The sequence below is a fragment of the Sebastes fasciatus genome, chromosome 12 (genome assembly GCF_043250625.1).
Source record: "Sebastes fasciatus isolate fSebFas1 chromosome 12, fSebFas1.pri, whole genome shotgun sequence".
Classification (NCBI taxonomy): Eukaryota; Metazoa; Chordata; class Actinopteri; order Perciformes; family Sebastidae; genus Sebastes; species Sebastes fasciatus.
Genome location: NC_133806.1, coordinates 1,741,456 through 1,768,794, shown reverse-complemented (window position 1 = coordinate 1,768,794; position 27,339 = coordinate 1,741,456). Strand labels below are relative to the sequence as shown.

The window sequence follows — 27,339 nt, the reverse complement described above, 5'->3', positions numbered from 1 at the left end:
TGAAATTGTATTTTATGTGAGGTCATAACAGGCCACTGTGCCCTGTCTGGAAAACACTATGTCAGATGGAGTCCTCCCTCTCTGTTAAAGTGATACTCCACCCGAAATCAGGAGTAGCAAGCGTTCAATCCTCTGTAGGCTGAAAGGAATACTTCAACAAATTGGGACGTATGCTTATTCGTTATTTTATGTTTCCAAGAGTTCGATACCAGTCTCATGTCTGGGTGGTTAATATGGAGCTAAAGTCAGATGTTTAGCCTAGCTTAGCATAATGACATGACAGCCTCAAGCCTGGTTTATGCTCGCCCTAGTGAAGCTGGCGTGAGGTGCGTGCGCCCGAAAATAACGTCATTGCGGCTTTCGCGTGGTGCGCGAAGCCTCTGCAAGTTGTCGCGCCACTTGGTCGTGCAACTCTGAATTTATTTTTATATAGCATCAAATCATAACAGAAGTTATCTCAAGACACTTTCCATATAGAGCAGGTCTAGACCGTACTCTAGAATTTAGAGACCCAACAATAGGTCCCCCATGAGTATGCACTTTCCTTCAACGGGTTGAACCCTCGGGCAGAGCCCGGCTCTGGGTGGACGGCCATCTGCCTCGACCGGTTGGGTCTACATGGACGCCTTGGAGGGAAGACTGGCTGAGCAGGTTGGCCAGTACAGACATCTCTACAACTGTTCATTGAGAGACCGCAGGGACCGTCACATTACATGAAACACTTTGAAAGAAATAGGCAACACACTGGGGAAAGAAAAGGCTTTCTGCTGCAGGCTGTGAAAGAAGATGAGAGGTCGTTTTGTAAAAGCTAAAGGAAAGGTCTCATGGAAAGAGTAGCGACTTGAAGGGAAGCAGCGAGAGACGTGAAATGACTTGGACTTGGAGGTCAGCGACAGTAATAATTACAGTACACAGATGCATTGTTTGGCTGTACGTACGTCGGCGTTTAGTGTTTACTACTGTTGCCAGGCAGCCTACTTTCCTGTCCGGTACTACTCGTTGACTTCCTGCTGATCCACAGAATATTTTGTTTGTACGACCCCTGGTGTTTCAGAGCGTATTGCAACGAACAACGCGCCGAGCCTGCTCGTAGTGCGGCGTCATCTACGGAGGCCCGCATCACGGTGCCTAACGCGAATATAAACAAAGCTTCACTGTGGCAAACAAAACAGCCGGTAGTGGCCGTTGTTCACCGAGAAATAGTTACATGTGACTCCCCCTAAAACCACAGATTGGAATTTTTACTTATTTTAAGTACGGGTTAAATAAATACGATGCATTTATTGGCAGGTGCATTTTTTTAACTTTAAGAAAAGTCAGGCAAGCTGTTTTCTCCCTTTAAGATAACCCAGCTCGGCTAATCACCTCCCGGCTTCAGCTCCGTACTTCATGCACGGGCAAGAGAGCGGTAGGAATCGTATCTAACTCAGGGAAAGAAAGCAAATAGGTGTATTCCCAAAATGTTGAACTATTACTTTATAAGGTGGCTGTAAAACATTAGTGGGCAGCTTCTTCACAGAGCCAAGAGGCTGTGATCAGCTTAGATTCATGTCGGTATGTTTGCCATATTTAACTGTGCAAATGGTATTGCAATGGTGGCTTCTCTGGAAACCATTGTAACTGATGTGAATCTAAGCTGACCTACACCCAAAGCTCTTTGGAGAGAAGTGAAGTACAAACCTTTCAAGCCTGCAGGGCGTGCAGGTTTGATACAAAGACGTCGATTTTGTGTGAAGTATTACTTTAATTTGCTAATCGATTCCCCCACCTCCTGTTTAGTTCTCTTCTCCCCGCTTCCCCGGCTGCGACTGCCCAATTTTCCCTCATTGGTCAACTGACCCATCAAATCGGCAGGCAGTCGAGTGCCATTGAAAAGATGACTGACATATCCTAAGCCAGTGGCATTCACTTCCCCTGGAAGTCAATGCAAAGGATATGGCATCAGAGCCCCACAGATGAAGAAGGAAAAGCAGAACAGAAGCTGGGGTCCATTTCAGGGGCCGCCTCCTTTTGAAGGACGCAGTTTGCGAAGATGGGCTGGACCTGCAGCTCCTTTCCAAATCAGATGGTCTACAGAGGGTTGAGGTCTTCTGGCAAGTTCCTATCATTGTCTTTTCAAGTGACCAGCGTGCAATGGTTTGGAATACTGAGGGCCATCAAGGACCACCAGTTATGTCTGCAAATTAAGGCCTCATTCATCAGCCACATTTGGAGGAACCTTTGGAATGAGACAGCCTCATCCACCTGTTTGGAAATATTAGAGGAGACGGCCCCTGAAATGTGGCGTAGCTAGAATCAACCCTTTTATCACACCACAACCCTTCCTCTTTTGGCCACAGAGGCTGCATCCTGCATGATAATTAGTTATGGCCCTCTCCTTTCCTTTTCCTCTTTTTTCTCCCTCTATCCTCCTATCCTTTACCCACCCTACCTCCTCAGTAGACTCAGCTTCAGGTGAGGAGTGGTCAGCGTGGAGTGTGTGTTCTGCCACATGTGGGGAGGGCTGGCAGAGTCGCACTCGTTTCTGTGTGTCCTCCTCCTACAGCACCCAGTGTAGTGGGCCACTGCGCGAGCAGAGACCTTGCAACAACTCTGCTGTTTGTCCAGGTAAGCCCCCCCCTCCCGCCCCTCTCCCCCACTGCCACCTTCCTGCGCTCGCCCAGCCCTCTCCTGGACCCTGCCTCACCCATACAAGACCCCACCTGACTCCCCCTCCTCAGGCACTTAGCTAATCCGTGGGTTGATTTAGAATGACTCCCACTATACTGACAGGGTATTCTCAGGCTCTCCTACATGCAGACAGGCAGGGAGACTCCTCAACTTAGACAGCCATATTATCCCAGGACAACGGATCGCCGTAGATGATCCCAGTAAAGCTAAACAGTAGAGTCATTTCTAATAGTCAGCACAGCTCAGTGTCTCAGTTCAGGTCTCTCGTGTGGTTTCGGTGTATTGAGGGGGCCTGTGTTTGTCTGTCTATAAATCATACCCTAGCTGCTCTGATTGCAGTGCACGGCGCCTGGGACGAATGGTCACCGTGGAGTTTGTGTTCATCGACCTGTGGCCGAGGTTACAGGTCCCGAACTCGAACCTGCAGTCCCCCACAGTTTGGGGGAGATGTCTGTGACGGCCCGGAGAAACAGACCAAATTCTGCAACATAGCTGTCTGTCCAGGTAAGAAACACATTCATTCATTATTTATTAAAAGAAATTATTTTATAGTTTAAAAGGGACTCAATCTAAAAATCAGAAATTGCTTGTCAACAGTGACACCTGTGTCGGTTAAGTCGACGAAAGTCAGCGTAGCGTCTCACTACGTAGATGCGAGCGAGCATCAGTCAAAACAGTGAGGCGACACACGACCAGCCAACTAAGTTGTGGTAGTTGGCTGGTCGTTGTGTTGGCGTTGGAGACACTGTTTCTAACCAAACGTTAGCTATGGCTGATCACAGTTAGCCCTGTACCAGAGCTCAGAATAAAGGCACTCATGAGCGCGCATTACGTCACATCCGTTGGATTTTCACGGAAAAAATGGCCCCGCATTCTTCGCATTAAAAGCAGCCTACAGGCTGATAGAGGGAACTCAGAAAGTCGAGGAAGGTCTCGTTTTTTTGTTAGGTTACAACCTGTTCACACATTGGTAATAAAAAAAAGAAGGATTGAAACACGTTTTCACTTGTAAGTGAGTTGCAAAAAAAAATGTTTGATGGCGTCCATATCTGCAGACACCTAATGTAAAATAAACAGAACTGTGACTGTATCCAGCACTTCACACATAGACTGTATATAAGAAGTGGACGTAGTCACCGTGACGTCACGCATTAGTTTGTGGACTACAGTTTTGAAGCCTCCAGTTCGGCATTTTGGCCACCGGCATCTTGGTTTTGGGCCGTCGCCATCTTGGTTTTTTGCAACCAGAAGTGACACGAGAAGGTGGAGCTAAGTACAACCGAACGTTGAACAAGACATTTTTAGGCGACCAAAATGTTCCATGAAGTGAAAACACACTGTGAAAGGGTTAAAGTTCTACGACTCAACACAGCAACCTGTCAATCAGCAGGTAGCCCCGCCCTAAAGCATCCCCTGCTTTATGGTCTATCTGACTCTAAATGGGACCATCATTTACTAAATGAACATCATGCTGTATTGAAGAAGATTTGAAACTAGAGATTGAGACCATAAACTCATGTTTACGATGTTTACTGAAGTAATAAATCAAGAGAGAAGTAGACTCATTTTCTCAGAGACTTCTATAGAACCAGAGGAGTCGCCCCCTGCTGGCTGCTAGAAAGAATGCAAGTTCAAGGCACTTTCTTATTTCTCACTCTGTATTTCAAATACACAAAGAATACAAGATGTGTTTGGTCCAAGTACAAATATTCTGTTAGCAGCATGTGGATATGGATAGTGCACTCATGAAATGCAACTATTTGCTTCATCCATAAACTGTTTTTGGTATATTACCCATAATGCACCAAATAAGTGACACCATACTGTCTTTTTTCTGTTTGCCTGTTGTTTGGTGACCCTGGCCATTCAGTGGATGGAGTGTGGAATGAGTGGTCCAGCTGGAGCTCCTGCTCGGCCTCCTGCTCCAATGGGACCACGCAGAGAACCAGGGAGTGTAACGGCCCCTCGTACGGAGGCTCCGAGTGCAGAGGAGAATGGCTGGAGACTGTCGACTGCTTCCTCGGGGAGTGCCCGGGTATGAAAGAGACAGAGCCACAGACACATCCGTATATTTACTGTGGTCCAAGAATGGAGCTATTCCTTTCTCTTTCACAACAGATTTACTCGAAGCTACCGTATATAAACTGGGTATTTTAATCATACATAAGTTAACTTGAATCTTTAGAATGGATTTCATTGTAACTTACAGCAGGTCCTTGTCATGTCCCTCTTCCCTTCAATACTGAATCATTCGCCTACAGTCAAACTCCTTTGAATACTCTAACGCTAACACTCTCTCATTGCTGTATGCATTCTGTCAGTGGATGGCAAGTGGCAGCCGTGGTCTTTGTGGTCGGGCTGTTCGAAAACCTGCGGCGGGGCGAGCCAGCAGAGAACCAGGATTTGTTATGGGCCCTTTTTTGAAGGGCAGGCTTGTCCCGGAGAACGAGAAGAGGTCCGGCGCTGTAATGAAAAGAGATGTCCAGGTCAGTGGAAGGGGAACATGCTGTAGGTTGCTTTGTCAGCAGTATTTCTCTACTAGAAATGTTTGACCACCTACTGTAACCAATTTTACACGATAACCTACATGATGGTACATTACATGATACTCATTTACTCTCCTTTTGTGAACAGAACCTCACGAAATATGTGGCGAGGACAGCTTCTCTAATGTTGTATGGAAGATGACTCCATCTGGGGATACGGCGGCAGTACGCTGTCCTCCCAATGCCATGGGTGAGCTCACACCTACCCATCCATGAGACGCAAATGTCCACTGATGATATTAGGAGTTAGATTAGAAACACTTTGGTGATTTGGACTCCTTTGTCCTCACACAGGGCTCATCCTGCGCCGCTGCAGCCTGGATGAAGAGGGCCTTGCCTACTGGGAGAATCCCACCTATATGAAATGTATTTCCAATGACTATCGCAGTATACAAACTTTGGTGAGTTTTTAATTTTACAGTCCTTGTAGCAAAAGAACCATATAAAGAGATTAATCATGGCGTTTCTTTTGGTATATTTCAATATTATTCTACGGGATATTGTGTCAAAGGTGTCGGGTCACTTATTGTGAAATGTAACAGAAACCCACCTTCTCTGCTAGACTCGGGAACACTTGTCCAAAGCACAGCGTGGCCTTGTGGGAGATGGAGTGTCCGAGGTGATGACCAAGCTGAGGGTGACATCCAGCGACGGGACCAGCTATAGCGGAGATCTGCTGGCCATCGTGGACGTGCTGAAGAACATGACGGAGATCTTCAGGAGGGCATACTACAGTCCCAGCAGTGCAGACATGAGGGTGAATTGATATATGGCTTCACTGGTAGTCTACTGATGTTAGTAACTAACTATATTACAGTTAAAGGTATAGTGTGGAGCATTCAGGGGGATCTATTGGCAAATGGAATATAATATTAATAAGTATATTTTCTTTAGTGGATAATCACTCCAATATAAGAATCGTGTAATTGAAAAAAGATTTAATCATTTCAAGTTTTTATATAACAAAATATTGTGCTACAATCCATATTTGTTGGTATTTAGCCTTTCAAAAAAACAATATTTTCACTGCAGAAAACTGCTCGCTTCTCTTATTTGCCAAATCTGTCATTTAAATAGCAATGCACCAAGTGCATGCACACCTGGCTCTTAAAGGGAATGGGAGATTCAGACACTCTAGTTGGTTTAATTCTTGTTACGCCCAAAACACACCTATGATTAATAAAGAGACTAAATTATTACACATTATGAACCATTTAACCAGCAGAAAGTGGAGTTGGACACGTCTTAAATGCACTTGAAGGAACATGTCATCCAACTATATAGCTCTATGGCTCAGAGGAAGAAGAGATGCAGTAGCAGGCTTTGACACACACAATACTTGTCATTCATTGTTGGTTGGGGTCTTTTCATGGGATCTGTTGACGAGAAGAACTGTACAGACTATTAGCAGGCTTATCATGGAAACCTGACTTCATGTGAAACATTTTCTCTTTTGTTTTGCAGAACTTTGTGCAGTCAGTCAGCAATCTGTTGATGGAGGAGAACAGGGAGAGATGGGAGGAAGCACAACTGGTTAGTATTGCCCTCTCACCTCGTCTGTAATTAGCAGAACGGTAATAATAACAATCCTGAAGCGGCAGAACTGATGAGTTAGACTCTGTTACAAAGACGCAGGTGGACAAACAGCCCACCTGTGTCTTTTCAGACTGACAGGTAGAAGGGAGAGGAGGGCTGCTGAAGGACAGAAATATCTATAGCTAATGAGTAACTGAGTCAACGCAAACACCCACTCATCCATCTGCTGCACTCATCCACTCTAGCATCGCTATCTTTGCCTGCATTCAGCCGTCCAGCTGTCCATGCTTTTCTCACCATGCAGGCACCAGAACAATGCCAAACAAACCAACCTGCTCTCCTCAAAATGAGCACAGTGTCTTCAAATACAAATAACAGGATTTGTGCGTGCAAAAAATAAAACGTTTGTTCTGTCACTATGAAAGGATTATATGACGGAGGCACAGTTATTATTATTATTATTACTATTATTATTATTACCTTTTACTGTGACATGCCAAGAGCTGTTTATTTTCTTATCTAGCATGACCATAATAAATATAATTTAGTATAAACACATCATCACGGTTGACCATTCTTCAGTGTGGCTGTAATGTTTTATATTTTTCAGGGCTCTATTTTTTTTTATCTGCTCAAAATGTACCTTAAAGGGAGATTTATCAAGTTATTTAATCCTCTTATCAACATGTGAGTGGGCAAACATGCTGCTTTATGCAAATATATGTATATATGTATTATTGGAAATCAATTGACAACACAAAACAATGACAGATATTGATCAGAAACCCTCACAGGTACTGCATTCAGCATAAAACAACATGCTCACTAAAGACTGGGACCAGAAGCACTTGATAGTATAATAAAGTATAATTGCACTTATCATTTAGTGCCAATGTACCCCTTAATGTAAACTTTAGCGAACAATTTGTTGCCTTAACTGAACTTAAACTTGAACTTGTTTTACTTGCTCAGCTTGACTGTAAATGAAGCTCATAAATGTGAGGTGTCCTCGTACGTCGTTAAATAATCGTGTCGTGGAGGAGGACTACAGTCTTCACATTATTCAGGTCCACAGTGCTCGTTATGTGTTGCTCATTCATGTGCATCCCCAGAGTTTTAAAACAAACTGAGACTGAAAACCTTTCCAGTTAATTGCATATACCCTCATCATCAAAATGAAGAGTTGGCTGTGATGCACCAGATTAATTATTAATGTTAGTCATAGCTGTGTAGAATAAGAAAAGGAATGGTGGCACTGAGCTGGTATGACAATGTTCGTCACAGCTTTTCTATAAAAGGTCTTTTGTGTGTGTCTGTATATATATAAATATATATTCATCTGAAATCCATAATCCTTTTTCTTTCATTCTACTTTCATGTGTGTCTGTTTTCTCAGCTGGGGCCGAACATCAAAGAGCTGTTCCGTCTGGTGGAGGACTTTGTGGATGTCATTGGCCTGAGGATGAAAGACTTCCAAGACATGTATGAAGTCACCGATAACCTAGGTCAGCCTTATCTCCATCCAGGAGATCTCCACAGCTATCTCTGCTCATCAAAACAAATACTCGTATCACAGCTTTTCTTTCTCTGAAGATTGATCTTCATATCTACAATGGCAGTACATAAAAGAGATGACATGGGAGGGTGACGTGACGGGGACTCTCTAGTTTACCTACAGCAGCCAGTGTTGCATCCAACAAGAGCTGGATTTCCCGTCAGCCGAGCGTCCACACGCAGGACTCATTATCATATTATCGGACGAGTTTAGCTCGTCACAAACACATCGATGTTGGTGTGTATGTTGGCCGATAAGTAACAGGAAATTATAAAAATCCCAGAAAAGCCAAAGATATGTTTGAGGAAATTTAAAATCAATATCACCATTACATAGTTTGTCCACTAGATTATTAAAGATGGCATCTATTGAACAGGCTCGAATATAAACATAAAGAAATGTAATAAAATAGAAATAAAGGCAAGGCAAGTTTATTCATATAGCACATTTCATACACAAAGGCAATTCAAAGTGCTTTACATATATAAAAGCAAGATAAAGGAGCACAGATTGCATAAGATAAAAAACAAATAAAAAAATATAAAAGTATAAGTTAAAAGAGAAAAAATTAAAAGGATATTAACAACAATCAAAAGACAGTAAAGTGCAGCATTTGATCAGTTAAGAAAAGCGTCTGAGAACAGTTTGGTCTTGAGCAGCCTCACCATGTTGCGTTCTGGCGGTGGGTACTACTAATAGATTGTTTTCCCAGTGACCTTAGAGGTCTAGTAGGTACATACTGCTGAAACATATCTGAGAGGTAATTTGGACCGACCCCCTTTAGTGATTTTAAAGGAGTAAGTAATAAATATTGTGCATAATGCTACAGTATAAACACAATATGTGTAATTAACAAAACTGCAGAAGAGTTAGTTTAGCTCTGAGAATATCTAGTGAATGTACAGTGGACGTTTGTGCAGAAATAACTGCTGCAGCTCCTCCAGACCAACAGAGGTTTCCCGTGTCTTGTGAAGTGACGGAGCTCCGCAGCGAGACATGTCATCGCCTCCGACCGGGTGCCGGTGTCACCCTGCAGGCGCAGTCGGGAGACACCGGCACCCGGTCGGAGGCGATAACCTGTCTCGCTGCGGAGCTCCGTCACCGACCCGCTTTTCCTGCTCAGCCTCCGGTGTCTCCCTCTCCGGAGGGAGACACCGGAGGCTGAGCAGGAAAAGCCAGCATTGATTCATGGAGAGACCTTCGTCTGGTCAGCTAACATTACTGCCAGGCAGCTGAAATATAGAGTGATATTGTGCTTCTAGCTGACGTGTGTCGCTTCACTGTTTTGAGCGAGGCTCGTTCATGTCTATTTAGAGCGAGCAAGCGCGAGCCCGACGCTGACTTTCGTTGACTTCACGGCCACAGGTGTCGCTGTTAACAAGACATTTCTGAAAGTTACAAATAGTCCCTTTAAGTGGGTTAAATATAATTGTATAAATAAGGATTAAATACGAGTATTTCTTGAGATGTATAAATGTAGTATTGCACAGTTGAATTATTGCACACATTATTGTACAGTTGAGTTAAGTCAGTATTGTATATAGCAGCTAGCTGATGGGTGAAATAAGTCCAGGTCCAGTCTATTGACTCAGAGTGTGAGACACTCAGAGGGAGGAGTTGTAAAGTTTAATGGCCGCAGGCAGGAATGACTTCCTGTGGTGCTCTGCAGCATCTGGGTGGAATGAGTCTGCAAAAAAAAAATGTTAAGTCTCCAAACCCAAGCCGAGACAAAGCTCCTCCAGAGCCACAGAGGACATTATGCAGCTGTGCACCAACCGTGACTAGTAAACTGACCTCCATGTGTAACATCAGTGAGCACTCCTTCACTCTTTATCTCAGGACAGATAAAGGGGATTATTAGTAATAGTTCATTATAGTTTTTTTGTTTTATATATTGTTTCTTATCTCAATTTTATATATTTTAGTTGTGTTTGTGCTGTTTAATTACCGGTACATCTAAATTCTTCAATTGCATTGTGATATTTGCTGTTAGCGTCACATTAACTTTATTAATTAAATAATTAAATATCTTGCTCAGTATATTTTGCAAGGATCTCTTAATTCGGTCTTGAATGACCAAATTAGGTTGCAAGTCTTCAGAAGCTGAAACGTGATTTGTGTTTCAGTGTTGAGTGTTTGACAGCCTCAACTGTAATTAATAGTTTGTCTACAAATGTAATAGATCTCACAGATATATATGTGAAATGACCATTACCGGTTAACAGCACCATTAGGTGATGGTGGCAAAGGAATGTGTTAAAATGCTAATGGAAAGTCAATTACGATCCATTATTCATGGCGGACACACAAATTCCCAAGTTCAACAGAAATGCGTTTTAATCAAAGTCCGCGTTGGGAGTAGGTCAGTGTGGATCGATGGGTCACATGGGACATTCACCCAGGAGACCGGTGTTTGTGTCCCGTGTGAAACAACAAGTCAACGCTGAGTTCTTTTAAATTACGTTGGCGAAGAACATTAAGTTGTTTAACCCAACGACGTAGTTTTGTTACCGAAACCTAACACAGTAAACCATTTAAAGGGACTGTTTGTAACTTTTTAAGCGTATAAATGTACCGGGTCGGGACACATGCTCGCTCGCATTTGCGCGTTCGCGTGTGGCCGGAGCCTCGTCTCCTCTTGCCTGCTTGCCTTCACTCAGACAGCGCGCGTTCTCGCGTACTCGCTCCACCTCTAGACGTGAACGCGCGCTCACTCCACACTGCAGAAGAGTTAGTTTAGCTCTGAGAATATCTAGTGAATGTACAGTGGACGTTTGTGCAGAAATAACTGCTGCAGCTCCTCCAGACCAACGGAGGTTTCCGTGTCTTGTGAAGTGACGGGGCTCTGCAACGAGAAACTTTATCGTCTCGTTACCGACCGGGTGCTGGTGTCTCCCTGTTCACTCCGGCTGCGGGCGGAGAGAGCAGGGAGATTCGCTACAGAGCCCCGCTGCTGAAGCCTGTGCTCAGGCTGCGCTGAAGCAGGAAAAGCCAACACTAGGATCAGCATTGATTCATGGAGAGACCTTGGTCTGGTCAGCTAACATTACTGCCAAGCAGCTGAAATATAGAGTGATATTGTGCTTTTAGCTGACGTGTGTCTCCTCACTGTTTTGAGCGATGCTTGTTCAGGTATATTTAGAGCGAGCAGGCGCGAGCCCGACGCTGACTTTCGTTGAATTTACGGCCACAGGTGTCGCTGCTAACAAGCATTTCTGAAAGTTACAAACAGTCCCTTTAAATGATAGTGGTAAGTAGTACAGCTAATATAAGTAATCCATGGTGTCCATAGCAACAAGCATTATTTGATCCCTCAGCAAACTATGCGGCTGTTTGGCTTTGAATATTTCCATTTGGCAAGTAAAACTGGGGTCAATGGAGAAAGTCTGGACTCAGGACCCGGATCGGTCAGATTGGGTCCTTCGTTTTTTGTTTTTTTGGAGGTTGGGATTTGCCCACCATCCTTTGTTGTAAATTCAACTAATTTAATATTATTGTATCGAGGCATGGCAAAATCTCTACAGCATCCTATTTCTGTTCCTCCGTATCTGCACCGAGAGAACAAACCCACGGTAAATATTAGCACTCCCCAGGCAGCAGGTCAAGCAAATCCACATTCATAACTACCTGCTGTCTCCTTCCATTGCCCAGCGACTGTAAACACTCTATTTCTCTCAAATAGGGGGGAAAACATGTAGTGTAGTCATCACAGAGGCTCCGCTGCTCTCTGTGACCTCCAGATAAAAACGAGGCAGAGTTTGAGTTTAGTCAAGGGAGAATATGTGGGAATTGGGGCCAGATGAGAGGTCCTGTTTATAGCGGTGCCACCTCGCTGTCTAGAGCCAAACAGCCGCCCACACCAGCAGCGTAGCTCCCCCTGGGGCGGCTGACCTCCTCTTCCTCCCACACCTCCAACGTAAGCAACGCCGCACACATCATCTGCCAACATATAGTTAGATCACACTTACTTCCTCTAAACTTATCAAAGTGGTCTGTTGTATAGGATGAGGGAATTTGACTCAAACTTCATCTGCTTAGTGCTTATTTATTTTGATTATTTTTCCGTCTTGTTTTTTTTAAACATATTGTTTATTAATTTCCATAGGAGATCAATAAATATATATATATATTAATTTATAAAATTAAATGAGGTCTTTAAGGGTGAGTGACTCAATTGGTGCATCAAAACACCTGCATCCATTGTTGTCTATGTTAGCCCACATGCATGTTATCTGGACAGACGGACGGACAGACAGAACAATCACTGAATACTAAATCAAATTTAGCATTTCTTGGTAGTGATATATGACATTCAACCAACTGGGCAAACCGGGCGATTGCCCCGGGGCTCCAGAACTCCATGGCCCCCCAAAGCCCCTGGTTTTTGCTGATTTAATTGAACATTTGGTAACACTTTCCATGACGCCCATGCCTATAATGCATTATAATAATATATAATAAATAATATAATAAAATAATATATATATATATAATGTGTTATTATCTGCTTATAGCATATTTTAATTATAGTTATAAGCACTCATACATTTTCATTTTATCATTTATTTCTAACTTTATTTATCCGTTATTTTATTAAATCATTATAATGCATTGTAATGTGATTATAAATTACTCTAAGTGGTCAATGTTTGCTTTAAGTGAAGCTGTGTGTTGTTCTTGTATAGATTTAATGATATTTTTCACTTAGAATGGTGTCATTACAACCATGGAAATTATAAAACACTATGATCCTTGCAAAGAAACATATATTTATGTGATACTTGACCTTATCAGTCATTATAAAATGCTTTATAATGTGTTTTGAATATTGTTTTAAAGCATTATGAATATGTATGAGCTCTCATTTGGGCTGTCAATCGATTTAAATATTTAATTGTGATTAATAGCATGATGGTCCGTAGTTAATCGTGATTAATTGCAAATTGATCTCACATTTTTTATCTGTTCAAAATTAACCTTAAAGGGAGATTTGTCAAGTATTTTATAATCCTCTCAACATGGGAGTGAGCAAATATGCTGCTTTATGAAAATGTATGTATATATTTATTATTGTAAATCAATGAACAACACAAAACAATGACAGATATTGTGCAGAAACCCTCACAGGTACTGCATTTAGCATAAAAGAAATATACTCAAATCAAAGTATGGGGCATGTCTGTAAAGGGGAGACTCGTGGGTACCCATAGAACCCATTTACATTCACAGATCCTGAGGTCAGAGGTCAAGGGACCCCTTTTCCTCACCGAAATGTAGCGCAAGTTTGGAGCGTTATTTATCCTCCTTTGCAACAAACTAGCATGACGTGGTTGGTGCCAATGGATTCATTAAGTCTTTCTAGTTTCTATATGATGACAGTATCTTCACTGTAGCTTTAAAACTGAGTCGCTTTCAACTAAGAACCGCAGATTGCAATAATGTGTCAAAGACATTAGTGGCATTAAAACAAATTATCATTAACACGTTATTATGGCGTTAACTTTGACAGCCCTAGTTAGAACAAATGAGTATATAAGTATGTTTTGTAATTTATTATAGACATGGGTGTCATAGAAAGGGTTACCATATTTATTTAGGAGTATGCCCAACTGACAAGATAAGAGCTTTAAGGTTGGTCCTGTTTTATCGTCTGACTTTGAGTCTTAAGGAGGATCATCGTGTCAAAATCTAGTTTAAGACCTTCATTATTTCCGTTTTATATCTATATTTTGTACATTCCTTAATGTTTTAAATCACACAGCTGACCTAAGACCAGATATTATGACAGCATGGAAAAAACAGAGAGTGAAAGGAACAGGTGGCTGATAGGGGCCCAGCAGATCATCCTCGCCCCTATGGGGCCCTTTAGCACGTTCATCCGACCATGCCGACATTAGACAGACTAAACAGATATACATTCTCCATAAACATATGCTTCACTGCTTATATTTTCTAACTTATTGTGTAACAGTTTTACTTTGATAAGTTGTTTTCCATATTAATTTGTATACAGGACCACTGGTCAGTCAGGTCGATTTAATTTATACAGATTTATACAATCTCTACAGCACCCTCTATCTATATACCCAAGATTTAAAATGAAAAGAAAACTAAATAATTCAGAAATTTTGAACATTAAAAATTCATGACTTCAGAAGACAATAACACTCAGAGTTAAATTTCAGTAAAACAAATTGCTTATGTATTATTTATTAATGATTTAGCGCTCAATGTGCTCCATCAGGACCGTGTGTGGGTGTGTGCTGTGTGTGATTGACAGTGACCTGGCAACATAAGCGAGCAACCCCACAGAGAAGAAACTTCCACGCTTTAATCCCCACGACTGTTAACACATTGAATCATGTTATCACATTCTGATTCAAATTGTTCAAATCGTGTGTAGACAGAAGTAGCAGCAGTACGGAGAAACAGAATGTAAATATTGATTAAAGGTCCCATATCGTGCTCATTTTCAGGTTCATACTTGTATTTTGTGTTTCTTCTAGAACATGTTTAAATACTATAATGTTCAAAAAAAGCTTTATTTTCCTCATACTGTCTGCCTGACTATACCTGTATTCACTCTCTGTCTGAAACGCTCCGTTTTAGTGCATTTCAACAGAATTGTGTTGCTAGGCAACAGCTCGGGTCCATGTCTACTTCCTGTCAGCTGATGTCATTTACATACACTGCAACAGGAAATAAACTGGGACACATTTAGTATGTTTACGTTTAAAACCGTGTAATGATCTAAATATTGTATATTTGTGACATCACAAATGGACAGAAATCCTAACGATTTGTTTCAAACGCACAGTTTCTGAATATGGGCTGTGTGTATTTCTCCGTATATTGTGTGTTTTGATAGTTTAACAGTATTTATACAGCACTTGAACCTGCTTTATAATATAAAAGACATGCAAATCTCACTTTTTACAATATGGGACCATTAAAATAATAAGTGAAAGTTTCACCATTTCTATGTTACAGTTTTGAGCGTCCACAAGCGTCCAGTGGTGGGTCATGCCGACATCAGCTTCCCTATGAAGGGCTGGAGGGGCATGGTGGACTGGGCCCGCAGCTCTGAGGACAGAGTCACCATCCCCAAGAACATCCTGTCTACTGGCAAGCCAGGTGAGAGCTGCATTCCACTGAGACATAACACACAGACGACAAGACAAACGCGTATTCTGTTGGCATTCATGAAAGATTTGAAAATAATAATGAGTTTCTTGTATTATTTATAAATGTGTCTTTTGAGAGCGAAACATGTTCCCCCAAAAACTGATTACAGCAGGCCTGTCTGCCTTCTGCTGCTGATTCAAGAATGTGCGTGTGTGTGTGTGTGTGTGTGTGTGTGTGTGTGTGTGTGTGTGTGCGTTTGGTTGGGAGGGGGTAGTCAAGACAAAAAAAAAACAGGAATTGATTTATAAAACTGTGTTTACTGCCATTAATCTGCAAAAGCAAAGTGCCCCGCTCAGACAAATGCACGCAGAGACGGCTGTATTTAATGTTGAAAATAAAACATGCAGGAGAATAACAACATCATTTTCCATCACCCCACTGTTCAGCAGCTGTACAACAAAAAGCCTCCGTCGTCTCCAATAAGGCCGGGGTTAGTTCCATAAAACGTTAATACGAAGTCCATCTGCCTTAATAATTCGTTGGCGCCGGATTGCAACCAGGAGCATTTACACATGTACTTAGCTGTTGCTTATAGACAAAGAGGAATTATACGACTCTGTGGTCTCACAGCAGGAACAAACTGAGAATACAATAACAACAACGTGTGTCTGGAAATAATAACACTTTATAATAACCATCATTTATAAATGGTAAATTGATAGTTAATTAAACTTAGTTAATAGTTATTTTACTGTTAAAAAACAATGAAATGATAATTAATAATGTTTTCTAATTATTAGTAATGCTATAATTTCTGTTATTTTATCATTATTTTGTGTAATATGAAATAATTTTATTATTTATTATTTATTTTATTTATTTTTTATTTTATCATAGCTTATAAGAGACATTAACAATTCTGATTAAATTACTAAAGTGTTTTTCAATTTATTGTTGCACACATTATAACATTTAATATACTATATTAAGTATTTGTTAGTGATTACCAAATGATTTGTTTTGTAAGCAATTGTTTGTAAAACATCGAAAAACATTACATAGATATTATTATTATTATTAACCATTAACAAAGTATCAACTATCTGTCTAAATAATGTTTATAAATGCTTTACAAAGTAAAAAAAAAAGTCCAGAGAGATGAATAAGGGCTACACATGATTAGAAACTATTGGTGGTAAACATATGGAAAAACATTGTCATTGAATTTAATCTGGAGTTTAGAGCATCATCCCAGATCAATATTCATGTTGGTGCATCATGAACATTATTAAGAGGAGCACCAGCTGAGCTATAGTCTCCCGTCTGCAGGCAGGTGTTAGGTACAGTGTGTTCAGTAGCAGTACGGTTATTTGTCAGTCAGGATGTTTTCGACCATTAAAGACAGCCCCGTACCGCTAGCATGCTAATGAGGCCGTCACTCCTAATCAGGAGTCAACAGGAGCCAATCAGGAGCAATTAGAGGCAATTTCCTCCCCAGCTGGGAGACGTGTCTCCACGGTGGCAATGTCACACCAGCAGCCAGCCCTCTTTATGCATACAGCCTGGACGTGCTTACATGGATTAAAACGTCTCTCTGATGCCTTGTTTACACTGATTGACTGCTCCCGTCTCATATCTCTAGGAATATTAGGAAATAAGCATTTTTCTTAAAATAAAAAACAAACAAAACAGATGGTCTGCTTTGCAGGCTACAAAAGAACGGAGAGAAATGTGTTTTGTTTAATGCTTCTGAAAATTTAATGAAACGGCGTTACACAGGCCAAATTGGATTTGCCTCCTCTTTGCAGTGTGCAAACATAAAACAGAACAACAATCACCTCCAATTAGACTCACCGAGGGAAAGAACCGGGTTCAGCTTTAGTTGCAGCTTGATTTTTATTTAACTCCCTGAGGCCTGACTGACTTTACTGTCTTACTGTCAGAGGCTGTAGCAGGTTCAGTTTGAAGCTAGAGTCAAGGTACAAATATATGAAAGTAGAAAACCTATCAAATCCACTGGTACCAACCATGTCATGCTATTTTGTCAGGTGTCCAAAGTTATGCTGAATTCAAAGAGGTCCGTGTGCATGTGCGTCCTCGTGCAAGTGCACAAGATAAACAAGACGGGGACCCACTGGTAGAAAGCACAGCTCCATAGCGCTACGAGAGGTCAGAAACTCCACCAGGAACCTTTAAGGGGCTTACAGTTAAACTGTGATACACTTATTTTTCTTTCATGCTCCTCAACAAGCAGGAAGCAGCAGACACCCTGCTTCTCCACATGCAGTTATCTCATGTGCTGTTTCCCCCTGCAATAACTAAGAACATAATGAAATAAACATGACAAATGATTTTCTAAATTCCTATCTGTATTTTTAGTTTTCTGTCATTGTTTAAAGCCAACATTAAGAAGCAGCATGAGCAAAAATACAGCAAAAGTTCATGATCAAAATAATATCTGACAAAGTAGAAAGACGCAAGTTAAATTTGTATGATGTTTATTGCGTTGGTGGTTTTGTGAGTTACTGTTAGGAGGTAATGGAGTATATTAGGTAGGCACAAGGGCACACTCGCTTTTAAAGGGTTTTCTAGTCCACTTCCTCTCACCACTTACTGGTTGAGAAGAGCCCCCATTGTGGCAAATCCTCCTCGCAAACTGAAGTGTGTTGAAGCAGGAATTAGACCGAGCCATGTAATGTGTTTCAGACTTTATGCTTGTGTCATGGAATTTAGCTTTGCCTGCTCATTACATGTGTGAAGCCTGTGAGTAAAGACACTTAATGCATGACTGCATGCACGTGCACATTCACACACAACATATGCCAAACAAACATTCAGTGCACACACCATGTACTGTACATGGACACATAGTTGGCTATGAACTGTTTCACTTCTCTCACACAGACACATAACTTATTGAATCGCTGGTTAAAGTCCTTCCAGGCTCGCTCTTGTTGGGCACAGACAATCTGGCTGAGCATATTGGACGGGCCAGCCAAAGAGTGGATGAGCAGGACACATAATACTTCATCCTCCTCACACACACACACACACACACACACACACACACACACACACACACACACATCTTGCTTGGTTCCCCCCTGATGCCCATGGGAGCTCAGCTGTTGCCTGGGAGCTACAGCCTCTGCCTGCCGCCTGGCACACTGCTATGTGCTCTGAGGCTGCCATGTAGTGTGCTGGAGCAGAAGAGCTGGATGTCTTCAGATGGCCCGGCAGATGGAGTTGTGTTTTTTTCGCCTTTGACACCGCAGCCGGAAAGAGAAGGCTTCTCCTCGCCCCGGGGCTGTCTGTGCCTTTATGTAGTCCAGCAGTCAAGTTTTGACAGATTCTTCCGATGCTGGCGCTGCTCGGTAGTGGGGGGGGCTCACCCACGGAGAGCTGCAGCCACATGTAGAGCACAGATCAATATCAGCCAATAGATCTAGTCCTACTGGAAGTACTGTTGATGCTTTGTGATTGGGACTGATCACTATTTCTAAGGATGGATTGTGAACTGGGTCAGTGGTGCATGTGTTCAGGTTAGTGACCCTGGCTGATGTAGACCCAACACTCGGACTCATTCAACTTCAAACTGTCACTTTACAAAGTGTTTCAGGTTTTTAAGTTTAACCTGCAGTAGGCAGAATGTTTTTGGCATCATTGGGCAAAACATCCCATAATAACCTTTCAGCATATTGTAATTCAAGTGTTCTGAGAGATAACTAGACTTCTGCTCCTCCTCATGGCTCTGTTTTCAGGCTTTAGAACATCTAGCCCGTGACGGGAGACTTTGACCAATCACAGGTCATTTCAGAGAGAGAGCGTTCCTATTGGCTGTTCATTCAACGGAGGCAGCTGTCAATCACTCGCAAACTCGAAACTCGAACACTAGGCAGCGCTGATCAAATATGAATCAATATTCTGTTACTCTAATGCCTATTTCTCTCCTCAGATGTGTTCAGAATCATCTTGTAGTGCAAGGTCTGGCTGTAAAATGAGAAAGTTGCTCCGGCTGGTGGGCGGTACTTAACTGATCTCGACATGGCGGCCGGGTTGCCACGGACAAATAGCGCTGCTGCCATTTTTGACAAAAAACGCCAATGAGTCTTTGGCCATGGATGTATAAAGACATGTCTGTAAACCGCCCGGACCTCGCTGCACCGTGGACAAAGGGCTCGCTGTGCCCTCTCTCCCTCGCCGTGGGAGGCGCCCTGCTCCCGGGGCGACTGCCGACCGCGTCGTGCCGCCAGATCGGGGCTTGGCCCAAGTAAAAGGCGTCAGGGGTCTGCGGCGATGTTCGCAACCCACCCGACCCGTCTTGAAACACGGACCAAGGAGTCTAACGCACATGCGAGTCACAGGGTGCAAGCAAAACAACGTGGCGCCAGCGTGCGCCGGCTGAGGTGGGATCCCGGCCCAGCGGAGTCGGGCACACCACCGTAAAGTGGTATCGGTGCCGTTGTATCGGAGCCGTTTTGCGAGTACGAATATGAGTACATGAGCACAGTATCGGACCCGATACACGAGACTGGTATCGGTATCGGTGCATCCCTAATTGTAACTATATTAAAATGGGGTTAAAAGTGTTCTTCATGTTGAATGGTGTCCACTTCATGCACACAACAGTAGATGTTGTCATCAATCAACATGTAAACCCACATTAGAACCAGGGTCCTCAGCTGATCCAGTTTTGTTCCAGAGGCTTAGAGGAAGAATTTCAAACTAGTAGTTGTTCTTCTTGTGGTTGAAAACAGCGGTAAGACTGGAACTGTTACTGCAGGGTGAGGGCAGTGTCAGGCTGGGCTGCTACTAGCTGTCACTATGGAGATTATGGAAATTATTTTTCAGTTGTGCGTCCATGAATCTGTGCATGCATTTATTTATGTGTGTGTGTGTGTGTGTGTGTGTGTGTGTGTGTGTGTGTGTGTGTGTGTGTGTGTGTGAGAGAGAGAGACAGTGTTTATAGCTGACTAGTCATGTAGGCCAGCTCCAGTGTAAAGAGCTCTTGGGGGCTGGAGGAGTGGAGGCATCATGGCTGACCTGCATTCTCCTCTATAGCAGGCCACAGTACTAACAGAGACTGAACAGTTCAGTCTAAACAGCCCTGTCTTATTTGACTTTGACCTCTGTGCTCTGTGTGTGTGTGTGTGTGTGTGTGTCTGTTTCTCTCCCATCACAGATGCAGACGAGTCCTCGACGTTTGTAACCGGCATCGTTTTGTACAGAAACCTGGGCAGCATTCTGACTCTGCAGAGGTAAGACTGCTGCTGACTGCTTTACAACTGCAACTGGAAGATTAGAAAGCTTTGTTGATTGTTAGGCAGGATTCCCTCTGGTTATGAAACTCCATTAATATCAGAGGAATATAGAGGGTGGATTGAGTCATTTAAAGCCAGGGAACACTAATGTAACCACCTTTTGGTTCGGGGCACCAAGGCACTGGGAGCGCTACATGTAATACTGCATCAGAATAGATTTGATCTTTTGATGTATAGGCTCCATTAGTAGTACAATAAGGGCTACAAGGAAAACATTAAAGGGACTGTATGTAACACATATCAATTAATGCCAATGTGTGGACAGGTTGTAACCTAACCTAAAAAGAAAATTTGACCTTCCACGACTTTCTGGGTTTCCTCTATCAGCCTGCTTTAATGTGAAGAACCCGGAACTGTCTGTAGCAGAGTACAGCAGAGACTCCGGTCCTGGAGACCAAAGCTACGGTCTCCCCCGCGTCCTCCGACCGCGGCCAACACTGTTTAACAGCTTCACTAGATACAACCAAGAGGTTTTGATGCTTCACTGTAGTTTGTGTTGGAGTCTGAGTCTGAACAGCGGAGACACATGCGTGCGCGCATGAGACACCGACCAGCAATGATTTATACCTGGAAGAAGTTACAAACAGTCCCTTTAAGTGTCCAGCTCTGCTTCTTGTTTACACCGGCACATGCATGCCCAGTGTACGTGAACGGTCATGTGAGATGCGTTTTCAGGCGTGGTAGTATGGACGGAGATCGTTTTCAGAACGTGTTAGTGAGGATGTAGCCTTAGATCACATACTAATTGACAACAATGATTATGGAATATTGGATTGTGTACAACATCCTTTATTAAACCAGCTACACGTTGAAATGTATTCTCTGATGCTGAGGAACTGTTGAACCGTGTTCCTAGTTCTACTACTGAGCCGTGTTGAGTGTTGTGGGTTGTCGGGGTAGAGTCGGGGCATTTAACATCAGCACTGCCGTGAATGTTCCCGGTTCAATGAAAACAAGGATTTGATACTGAGACAGCAGCACACTAGCAGTGGGTGGCCTCATGTATGTCTCTTCATCTCTGTGAGTAAAGGGATTTGTTGGAGGACGTCGCTGCTTGTGTGATTATTAACATACATTTTAACACAGCAGTGTACATGTGGTTGTGTGTGCGCGTACTGGAATGCATGTACCAGCCTGTTATCTATGACTGGTTGTGTCGGTGAGGAGCTCCCCCATTATGATAATGTGGTAAAAGCACATAATGAACCGTTACCATACGGAAACAGGGGAATGAAGCAGACCATCACTCTCACCAGTCCTCCCACGTTTGTTCTTAATCTTTGGATTGCTGCTGCTGCTCTCCATCTCTCAGCTCCACTTCACTCTTTTTTTTTGTTTTCATCCTTGTTTCCTCTCCTCTCCTTTTCTGCATTTGATTCCCCCCCTCAAGGAAAAAAAGAGATGAGTTTGAGGCAAGAGACTAGATGACACAAACATTTAAGTTGACTGATTGTGTTTTGAAATGGTGAGAGGGCGATTGTGCGTACAGGATACAGTGATGATGTGAGGAACTGGGAAACGGAGCATGGGCTGTTGAACATGTTTGGCCGACTGGAAGCTTTCGGTGTCAGTACTTCCAGGAGCAATTCACTTTTTCCCCCGATTGTCTCATTCCACATGATTGATAGTACCTATGAAAAGCAGAAATTGTAATGCATACTAAACAGGCAGGGAGAATGTAAAACAGAATGCCCCAAAAATGTTATGAGATAAGCTATTGGAAAACAAAGTGGAGCGCTTCAGATGCTCCTCAAACTCTTCAGGGTCTGCTCGGCAGGTAGGATTACATGTTGGCTCTGGAGCAGAGCACAAAGATTCATCAGAAGCAGATGAGTCAGTAATCTGTTACACATGTTGTTGTTGATGAAACACTTGAGGTGATTGTGATGGTCATTTATAACGTGCTGTCAATATGCAGGGTCGGCACCAGAGTGTTAGGGGAGGACGGGCAAACAGATTTGACAGGGGGCATTTTTTTCACCTCATATAGCCTTTATTAAGTGTATATTTAACATTACCATGTTTCATGAAAGAAATAAACTGACAGAGAGGCGTATACATACCGTCGCTTATGCGCACAGGCGCGCACGCACGCATACACATGCTGTTATGTCCCCAAAAACAGGTTATAAACTAACACCGTGTCCTAACCGGATGCGAGGGTCTGACTATTGCGCATCGGTTCGTCGATCCGTGCCCGTGTCCATTTGAAAAGGTGGTCTTTAGTACGGATCATGTGTACTCGGGTACGGTTGGCATCAGGTGTGAAAGCCGACTAAAACACGGAAGTGGACTGCTATTTAACGCGAGTAACGTTTGCAGATAGCGAGTAGTTTTGAAAGAGCAGGCTTTTTCAACGCCGCTGGTCTCCTCCGAAATCTGTAGACATAAAACTGTGTCATATCTACAGTATGTCTGTATCTGCGCGCAGCATGCAACTGCAAGAACTGCACGGTCTTGGGTGATACAGCAGGAAGGCCAGCCAGAGGTTCCTTAAAATATAAACGATGGGGTTGAGTGATGTTTGTTATTTTATTTAGCTGATTTAATGGTCTGTCTCTGAAGAACGAGAGACGCTCAGCTGCTCAGCGGGCAGAGAGAGAGAGAGAGGGACAGCGGAGGGAGACAACGTGTGGAGTCGGCATATTTTCACATCAAACTCTGTGAAATCAGAGTTTATTTCAACCAAACCAGAGTTGGTGTTTGTTGGAAAGACTAACCACGACGGTTTTGGTGAGTTTTATTTAGTTTCTGTCCAGTTTGAATGAAGTGTTTTACAATGCTCCGCCACTAGAACAGCTGATCTCAACATAAACAAATACACGTGGATGATGACGCAAAGGTACAGAACAACTTTACTAATGTGAAAGCTGAGCGGAGAGGGGTGGCTAGGGGGTTGGGGGGTGGCAATCGTACTGGTACGGATCAATCGTACCTAATGTGAAAACACCCTTAAACTCAGAGGATGAGTCCATATATGACATTGGTGTTTTCTGACATTTCATTTAGCGCCACCAGCAGGTCAACATTATGTGAAATATGTAATCAATCTACCCAAAAAGATTAGCTCAACAATTTGTACAGACATTTATGGCTCCCAAATTATGTATGGTAGTTCAGTGATTCTCAAAGTGGGGGTCCGGGGACCCCCCAGGGGTCCGTGTCACTCTGTCGGGGGTCCGGGGACCCCTCCAGGGGTCCGTGTCACTCTGTCGGGGGTCCAGGGACCCCTCCAGGGGTCCGTGTCACTCTGTCGGGGGTCCGGGGACCCCTCCAGGGGTCCGTGTCACTCTGTCGGGGGTCCGCAAAATAATTTTCTATAAATCATTAAACTGTGCTGTATCATTAAAAAGTGCATAACTACAGATGGGGACCATTTGCATCAATAGAACAAGCATATGTCCATTACTCCCCCACGTTAGCTGTGGGTCAATAGAAACTCTGGTATGATTGTGACACACAGCAATAAGTTCATTATTTTTAAGTTGAAGCACTTAGACTGTCTAAATGTCTGGATTTATAAGCGCTATGTCAGTCTTGCTACTGTTCATTATCTGAAAGCTTTTAAGATCCATTACTTGAATGTGGGCTATAAATGCTGTCATGTTGAGTCCAAATGCAATTTGAATAAAATGACCCCTCTGATTAACAGTATATAAGTGGTATTAACATTCAATAACATTGCTAATTTCCCCGCTGCTGGACTAATAAAGGATCATCTCATTTTATTTTCACGATTCAAATTGAAATCTGTTTATCACTATGAAACACGTCTGAAGTATTTAGCTTGAAACATTTTACAATACAAATAGTTTCAATGGCATAAGAGTACAAACAGTAGTAAGCATGTTATCAGAAGTTATAATCAGTTTCACCATTAAGAGGACCCAAACAGTTTGAGAGACCCCATCCTAGAGATATGGCAGATTGACATTGTCTGTGTAGTCTATGTTTTATGTCAATTATAGGATGGATTTACAGTCATGGTCCCCGTGGGATGAATCCTAATAATGTTGATTCCCAGCAGGTCAAAGTTTGAACTCATCCTTTGAAAGGTCCTCTAGAATGATCAGCAATTTTGAAACAGATATTCATTCAAGACAATAATGAGTTGCGGAGATCCTCTGACTTTTCAACTAGCACCATCGTCAGGTCAACATTTGATTTATGGCCAAATATCTGCAAAAATGATGTTTCCATCAGCCTCAACTGTATTTTGTTTAATGCTAATTATTATATTAACTAGCATGGTGAGCATGGTAAACATTGTGCCTGCTCAACATCAGTTGTCAGAAGTTGTCATTACCATTGTGAGCTACTGCTCAGTTAAGAAAAGGACATAATATTAATGTTAGTCTTGAGAAGAGATTTAAAGGAAGACACTGAGTTTGCCTGCCTGAGATCCTCAGGTAGGAGCTCCACAGCTGAGGAGTCCGGGGGGCAAAAGCCCGGTTGGTCACCTTTGTTGACAAGTTTGTATTTTGGAACCGTCAGTAGGGCCCCACCAGAGGATCTCAAGCATCGATCAGGCTCATAGGGAGTCAGCAAATCACCGATATAGTCAGGAGCCAGACCATTCAAGGCTTTAAAAACAAGCAGTCAAATCTTAAAATCAGTTCTAAAACTCACCGGTAACCAGTGACGGGCAGCAAGGATCGGTGTGATGTGGTCACTTCTCTTGGTACGAGACTATACAGTCTCCAGATTAGCCTCTGATGTGTGTTTCTTTCTCCCTTTAGAAACAGCACCGTCCTCAACTCCAAGGTGTTGTCGGTGACCGTCAAGCCCACCCCCGCCTCCCTCTCTGCTCCAGTCGTGGTTGAGTTCTCTCACCTGTACAACGTGAATGACTTTTTATCTTAAAGCAATTTCAAGATATTTAGCCATTATGATATTATGTTGTATTGCCGGTACTCTTTAATGATCACGTGTTTCTGTTTCCTGTTTGCCGTCCATCAGGGCACCACCAACCAGACCTGTATATCCTGGGACGAGAGCGACAGGTGAGATCTGCCACATTGTTGATTTGTCATCTGACAATGCTTGCACCCTAACCTGCTAATGTGTGGACCTGCATTGATATGACTCTTTGTACGCTGTTTCGTTTGCAGTACTATTGATTGTGTTACGGAGAGTGTAGGCTCCAGCATTTTGGGAGCTTGGTCAATACTAAGAATTCAGCGGTCGGATATTTCAGCCTCTGCTGCACCATTTGAATCTATATTTTGTGAAACCTCTAACTTTATGGAAATTCAGTACGCTACACTACGCAGTTACATTACTACCATCCGTCTGACCAATACTTCGGCCCACAGCAAGATACTGTAACAAACGTTTTTATTTTATTTTACCAGGATATTTTCCCATTGAAAGTCAAAATTTATTTTGCAAGGGGAGTCTAGGCCAAGACGACAGCATAACAACGTTTCACCTAAAAGAACAAACTAAACAGAAAATAACATGAATTAGCAGTTTTCATTAACTAGACATGGATATTCAGTGGTCAAACCGACTTCACTGCCTTTCAGAGCGAGAGTGAAGGTACAGATAATAAATATATACAATATACAGTTGCATAAAGCAGCATATCTGCCCACTCCCATGTTGATAAGAGGATTAAATACTTGACAAATCTCCCTTTAAGGTACATTTTGAACAGATAAAAAATGATTAATTTGCGATTAATTGCAATTAACTCTGGACAATCATGCGATTAATCATGATTAAATATGTTTAATAGATTGACAGCTCTTATTAATATACATGAAGCATGTGAAAACATCAGATCTGTGTGGACACTGTAACCTTCCTCTCATTAATACATGAAACATACACAAATGTATTATTTCCATCATGCTTTATTACTTTGTTTTCCATCATTTGAAGTTTGACTGAACCTCTTTTAATTACGTCATCTTGTTGCGCCTTCTTAAAAATAATAATGGCCTCTGACTGGAGAATTAGGACCAACTGTATATTCATGATTGGCTGACTCCTACAGGTTTTACATAAACATGCATTCATCTACATTTTACATTATAGATTTTCTGGAAATGTGTGTAAAATGCGGATGAAAAAATGTTCTATTCAACATTTTACATTATGTGATGTAGTGAACATTGTAACCTTTAAGGGCCTCTAGCTGAGCATCAGGCACATTTTGAACATTTTCATTGATATTTTAGGTTTAATAAACAATAATATGTTCAAATAATGTCATAGCAGGTTCATTTACCCCGCAGACAACCAGTCAAACTGCATCACTGTAGCAAGCTGAGCTGACACTGGGTTGTCATGCTACTCGCAAACCCACACAAATGGTGTGTTCCAATCCACGTGCTTCCTGAAGTACACTTCAATGTAGTGCACTGTGTGCACTCTGTACTAACTTGAGTAGTGTGTGTATTTCAGTGGGGTAGGGTCGTCTCAAATTGAATACTCTGCGGCGCACTTACCGGATATGACGATCGCAACATTTCACCGCGGCTCACTACCCGCCAAAATATCTTCTTCTTCTTCAGGGTTTTAGCTGGCATCCTTTGTGTTGCATTGCTGCCTCCTTCAGGTTTTACCCGTCAACTACCCG

At 42.6% G+C, this 27,339-nt stretch overlaps 1 protein-coding gene across 9 annotated transcripts in view; it reads left to right on the top strand.

The window, feature by feature from the left end:
- adgrb1a (adhesion G protein-coupled receptor B1a) overlaps positions 1–27,339 on the top strand; it is a 169,891-nt gene that overhangs the window by 80,358 nt on the left and 62,194 nt on the right. For 4 of the 9 annotated variants that reach the window (XM_074652545.1, XM_074652548.1, XM_074652541.1 and 1 more), the window contains exons 5-17: positions 2,440–2,607; positions 2,995–3,174; positions 4,541–4,705; positions 4,992–5,156; positions 5,305–5,406; positions 5,511–5,617; positions 5,779–5,973; positions 6,681–6,749; positions 8,149–8,257; positions 15,298–15,441; positions 20,615–20,690; positions 25,493–25,595; positions 25,713–25,756. In XM_074652545.1, coding sequence (XP_074508646.1) covers positions 2,440–2,607; positions 2,995–3,174; positions 4,541–4,705; positions 4,992–5,156; positions 5,305–5,406; positions 5,511–5,617; positions 5,779–5,973; positions 6,681–6,749; positions 8,149–8,257; positions 15,298–15,441; positions 20,615–20,690; positions 25,493–25,595; positions 25,713–25,756 — 1,627 coding nt within the window. The remainder of the gene's footprint in view (positions 1–2,439; positions 2,608–2,994; positions 3,175–4,540; positions 4,706–4,991; positions 5,157–5,304; positions 5,407–5,510; positions 5,618–5,778; positions 5,974–6,680; positions 6,750–8,148; positions 8,258–15,297; positions 15,442–20,614; positions 20,691–25,492; positions 25,596–25,712; positions 25,757–27,339) is intronic. The other 5 variants (XM_074652549.1, XM_074652543.1, XM_074652542.1 and 2 more) reach the window with 4 other exon arrangements.